Raw genomic sequence first — 5,979 nt, 5'->3', positions numbered from 1 at the left:
TGTTAAAAGAGAATCTAGCAAGCATATTTTTACAGTATCAAGTCTTTATACTTTATCTCTATTTTTCAGATTTTTTTTGTCTGCCAACTTTAAAAAATTTTTTTTCCTGCCAACGTTTTATAACTTCATACAGAAATGTCTTCTAATCCATTCTTGTCTTTATTAGATGTATCGTTCTTTATTACAGAACAACAACATTATATATAGGCTATTTACAGTTTCCCCTTTTTTCCTAATATTTTTCTTGCTCAAGTATTTTTTTTAAAAAAAAATTCCTTCATTGGTATACAATTCCCCCATCCTTTCCTCCCTGCTCAAGTATTCTTAAAAGTGGCATTGACAGCAGTTATTTTTCTTTGCTTTAGATGAGAATGCTGATTAAAAATGCTCAATACGTATGCTGTATTTGATGACCAATTTTTTTTTCAGTATAACAAAGTCTATCCATGATAGGAATTATTTTATAAATCTATACCTTTTTTCATAAGATTTTATTACATTCATTGTTTCATACTCTAGAATCAATAAATTACTTCTGAAAGACTTCCCAAATTTATGATTATCAGAGTTGCTAATGAGTATGAATTTTCTGATGCCTAACAAGGTGTGACTTTTGGCTAAAAGCTTTGCCACACTTGTTACAATGATAAGGCTTCTCACCTGTATGTTTTCTCATATGTAGAGTAAGAGAAGATATTTGAGAGAATGCTTTTTCACATTTACTACAGTCAAAGGGTTTCTCACCTGTATGCCCTCGTATATGTATAGTAAGGGTTGAACTCTGAGAGAAGGCTTTGCCACATTTGTTACATTCATAAGGTTTCTCACCTGTGTGACCTCTCATATGCACTATAAGGGAAGTTCTTTGAGAAAAGGCTTTTCCACATTCATCACATATATAAGGCTTCTCACCTGTATGACTTCTCATATGTAAATTAAGCAGGGAACACTGAGAGAAGGCTTTCCCACATTTATCACATTCATAGGGCTTCTCCCCTGTGTGACTTCTCAGATGAAGAGTAAGGGATGCAATCTGAGAAAAGGCTTTACCACATTTATTACAATCATAAGGTTTCTCTCCAGTGTGAACTTTCTGATGTGTGATGAAGTTTTGCTTTTGGCTAAAAGCTTTTCCACATTCATTGCATCCATAGGGTTTTTCTCCAGAGTGGATTTTCTCATGAGCAATTAGATTTGATTTCTGGCTAAAGGCTTTGCTACATTCTTTACATATATAGGGTTTTTCTCCAGTATGGATTCTCTGGTGTCTAACGAGATTTGACATTTGAATGAAGGCTTTCCCACATTCATTACATTCATAAGGTTTCTCTCTGGTATGAATTTTCTGGTGTGTAATAAAGTTTTTCTTGTGGCTGAAGGCTTTTCTACATTCCTTACATTCATAGGGTTTCTCACCAGTGTGACTTCTCATATGCACAGTAAGGGATGAACTTTGAGAAAAGGCTTTCCCACACTCATTACATTCATAGGGTTTCTCACCTGTATGAATTCTTACATGTATAATAAGCATTGAAAATTGAGAAAAGGATTTTCCACATCTATCACACTTGTAAGGTTTTTCTCCTGTATGAACTTCTCATATGAAGAGCTAGGGATGCAATTCGAGGGAAAGCTTTATCACACTCATTACAAGCATAAGGTTTCTCTCCTGTATGTATTTTCTGGTGTGCAAAGAGGCTTTGCTTCTGGCTGAATGATTTTCCACATTCATTAGGCTTCTCTTCAGTATGAATATTTTTATGATCAATGAGATTTGATTTCTGGCTGAAGGATTTCCCACATTCCTTACATACATAGGGTTTTTCCTCAGTATGAGTTCTTTGATGTCTAATGAGATTTGACATTTTAATAAAAACTTTTCTGCACTCATTACATTCATAAGATTGATCTCTACTGTGGATTTTATCATGTTTAATGAGTTTTTCCTGGTTGCTGAAGGCTTTTTTGCACTTGGTACACTCATAGGGTTTGTTTCCAGTATGAATTCTTAGGTGTCTGATGAGGTCCAATGTCTGTTTGAAGCCTTTCCCACAATGACTACACTTAAAAGGGGTTACTAAAAGATAGGATGAGCTATTGCACAATGTTTTTATGGGATCATTATATTCAGAATGTTATTTTGTTATAAATCTTCTCTTATGACAATGTAAATTCTGTTGTGAACATTTTCCAAACAAATCATGTTCATAGAGACTTAATTTGAAAGGAACAAAGTCTGAATTCAGAGGCTGTATATTTGAAAATTTCCTATGTCATTCACTGACCATTTTCTCTGTCACTGCTTTGTCATCACTGTAATCTTCAGCTTGCCTCAAAACTATGTCCTGGTTTTTCTGGTGCTCAATTCCCCAGACTTGTCCTGAAATAGATTGTAAATAAATATCATTTGTTAATTTTTCAATATTACATCAAGAAAATTTTTAAACTACTATTACTATTGGGATTTATAGTTGATTGTAGGCCAATTCTTGCTGTCAGTGCCCCTGGTAGTGAAGTAATCAAGCATTTGGCTGCTGTAAATAAAAGTTTGACCTTACTAGCTGCTCCATGATAAAAAGATGACAGTTTTCATCCATAAAGATTGCACTTTTGGAAGTCTTTACTTATGGAAGTTCCTGTCATATGTGGTCACTGTAAGTTTAAACAGACTCAATAGCAATGGGAATTCATTGTTCCTGTTGTGTGCTTTGAGGTTGTCTCGCCTACACAAACATCAACTTTTCAGTCAGCAGCCAACTGCTTAACCATTACAACAGTAAAGCTGTTTATGTTTTATGCTTAATCTCACATTATTAAATTCTGAAGACATATATATATCCTATATGGTAAAATTTCAGAAGGAAAATCCAGGAACTATAACAAGAAGCAAATATTTATAACACACACACTGACAGATAAGTAAGGGAGGTCTGGTGGCACAGCCCATAGCGAATTGAATTGATAACCCAAAGGTAAGATCTCTGGCTGTCTAAATCCACCAGTGGCTCAATGGAAAATAAAGACGGGCAATTTCTTCCCATGTTATTTGCAGCATCCAAAAACTCAATGGAAGTCCAACCTATGAGTTAGTTCTGACTTGACAGCAGTTTTATAGATTATTAACACTAAGAATATAAAATGCACAAAGGAAAAATAAATCATAGAAAAAATAAAACAAGTGAAAAATATCCCAAGAGACCACTTTTTCAGGATCATGTGAAATAAATTTTTATAAACTGCTTGAGATTAGTTTCTAGAAATATAAATAACCAAAACTAATTCTAGAGGATATACAAAATCTATATAGAACAATGTCATTAAAATAAGGAAATCTGAAAGAAAAAAATTCTAAACAAAATAAAAGCATAAGGAAAACAGATTCTCATGAGATTTCTAACTAACAATTAAGTGACAACTACAATGCTATGTGAAATGTTTCAAAATAGAAAAGGTGGAAAAATTCTCAATTTTTTTTTGTGTGTAAAGCAGGCACAGTATCAACATGAAAACTTGACAAAGATAAAACAAAAAAGAAACTAAATAGCAACTTCACTTATTGATACAGTTGCAAAATATTTTGTGAAATATAAAAAAATTATCCAGAAATACTTAATATATAAAGAACATCATAGCTGAGTAGTTTTATTTAAGGATATGGCTCATGTGTGACCTTCCCTTGTGTGGGTTCTGGAACTTGGAGGCACCAACCCCAAGTTCTAAGGGCTCAAGCCTCTTGGGGGGCGGGGGGGGGGAAGTGTATGGTTCAATAATAAGAAATCTGTAAGATCAGTTGACCATAGCTGGATAAGTTGGTTTCTGGGTTCTCAATTCTATTCCATTGGTCTCTGTGTGTGTCACTGTTCCCATATTATGCTGTTTTGATTAATACGCTTGTATAGTGGGAGTAGAATGTGATGTCTCTTGCTATTTTTCCAGTAGAACTCTGCTTTCCTTTCCAAATAAAACTGGAAATTGCCTTTCTATTTTCTTGAAGAATGGCATTGGTATCTGTATTGGTATTACATTGCACTTGTAGATTGTTTTTGGCAGAAGTGTCATTTTCACAATATTGAGTCATCTAGGTCTCTTGTTATTCCTTGTACTATTATTTTGTAATTTTCTTTATATAGGTCTTTTGTGTCTCTAGTTAATTTATTACTAAGTATTTTATATTATGGTTGGCTACTGTAATTGCTGTTAGGGACCTCTCCAAAGTACTGAAGAGCAATGGTGTCTTTCTGGAGACTAAGGTGCATCTGATACAGGCCATGGTCTTTGCTATCACTTGTTACACATCAGAGAGTTGGACAACGACTAAGGAGGATAGAAGGAGAATTGATGCCTTTTGTGGTGCTGGAGAAGAGCATTGAGGGTACCATGGACTGCTAGGAAAACAAACAGATTCATCCTGGAAAGGGTTAAACCACGCGACTTCCTGGAGGCAAGGATTCTGAGGCTCTGTCTAACATACTTTGGACATGTTGTAAGGTGGGACCGGTCCTTGGAGAGGGACATCATACTTGGTAGGGTGGAGGGACAGTGCAGGAGGGAAAGGGACTCTATGAAGTGGATGGATTCAGTGACTGGGGTAATCGGGGTAGGTGTATCAGAGATGGTGCGATAGGCACAGGACAGAGCAGAGTTTAGGGCTGTTGTACATAGGGTCGCTATGAGTCGCAAGAGACTCGACGGCACATAACAACAACAACAACTGTAATTGATAGTGCTGTCTTCTTTTTCAGTGTTTATTTTTACTGTAGAGAAATTGGAGTGAGTTTTGTACATTGATTTTGTATCCTGCCACTCTGCTGAACTGGTTTGCTAGGTCAAACCATTTTCTTGCTGAGTCTTGAGTTTTCTATATACATAATCTGAAGCATCTACTGCAGGTGGTCAAGGACTCCAGCCTTCAATATACATTGAAGCTCAACATCAAGAAAAAAAGATTCTCACCACGGGGCCCATTGGCAGCATTATGATAGACAGTGAAGAGATTGAGATTGTTAATAGCTTTAATTTGCTTGGCTCCACAATGAACATTCTTGTTACCAGCATCCAGGAAATTAAAAGACAAATTGCATTGGGAAAGTCTGCTGTCTGAGACCTCTCGCAAGTACTGAAGAGCAACAATATCAGTCTAGAGACTCAGGTGTGCCTGATCCAGGCCATAGTCTTTGCAGTTACTTGCTATGCATTGGAGAGCTGGACAATGATAAGGGACAATAGAATTGATGCCTTGCAGCTGCGGTGCTAAAGAGTAATGAATATACATACCATGGACTGCTAAGAGAACAAATAGGTTTATCCAAGAGTGGGTGAAACCAGGCTGCTCCTTGGAGGCAAGGATTCTAAAGCTTTGTATGACCTCCTTTGGACATGTTACAAGGAGGGACCAGTCCTTGGAGAGGGATTCATGCTTGGGAGGGTTGAGAGATAGCACAAGAGAGGAAGACCTTTGATGAGATGTACTGACTCAGTGACAAGGGTAATGAGGGTAGTTGTGCCAGAGACAATAAGATTGGCACAAGGGTAGAGCAGGGTTTAGGGCTGTTATTCATAGAGTTGCTAAGAATCGCAGGCAAATCAACAGCACATAACAACAACATTATACATTATCTTATCATCTGCATATATAGTTTTACCTCCTCTTTGTCAATTTAGAAGCCTCTTATTTTACTTTATTGCCTAACTGCTCAAACTAGGACTTCCAAAACAATATTTCTCAAATTATTAATGTAAGTTTATTATATTTTTTAAATAAAAATTTTATTTTATACTGGTTTACTTAAAAAGTGTATATAAGACTGACATCAGGGTTAGGGTTGTTGTTGTTATGTGCCGTCGAGTCTCTTGCGACTCATAGCGACCCTATGTACAACAGCCCTAAACCCTGCTCTATCCTGTGCCAATCTCATTGCTTCTGACACATCCATCCCGATTACCCCAGTCACTGAATCAATCCACCTCATAGAGGGTCTT

The 5,979-nt window shown here is 36.4% G+C and overlaps 1 protein-coding gene across 1 annotated transcript in view; it reads right to left on the bottom strand.

Annotated features, from left to right (window-relative positions):
- Positions 1-571: 571 nt before the first annotated feature.
- Positions 572-5,979, bottom strand: part of LOC102847291 (zinc finger protein 569-like) — a 50,039-nt gene continuing 44,631 nt past the window's right edge. The window contains exons 4-6 of the mRNA XM_006899703.1: positions 1,645-1,741; positions 913-1,559; positions 572-660 (exon numbers count right to left, since the gene is read on the bottom strand). Coding sequence (XP_006899765.1) covers positions 572-660; positions 913-1,559; positions 1,645-1,741 — 833 coding nt within the window. The remainder of the gene's footprint in view (positions 661-912; positions 1,560-1,644; positions 1,742-5,979) is intronic.

Source organism: Elephantulus edwardii, unplaced genomic scaffold (assembly GCF_000299155.1).
Source record: "Elephantulus edwardii isolate Elephantulus edwardi_28Jun2011 unplaced genomic scaffold, EleEdw1.0 scaffold00266, whole genome shotgun sequence".
Lineage (NCBI taxonomy): Eukaryota > Metazoa > Chordata > Mammalia > Macroscelidea > Macroscelididae > Elephantulus > Elephantulus edwardii.
Note: the sequence above shows the minus strand (reverse complement) of the source record. Positions and strands in the feature narration are given on the sequence as shown.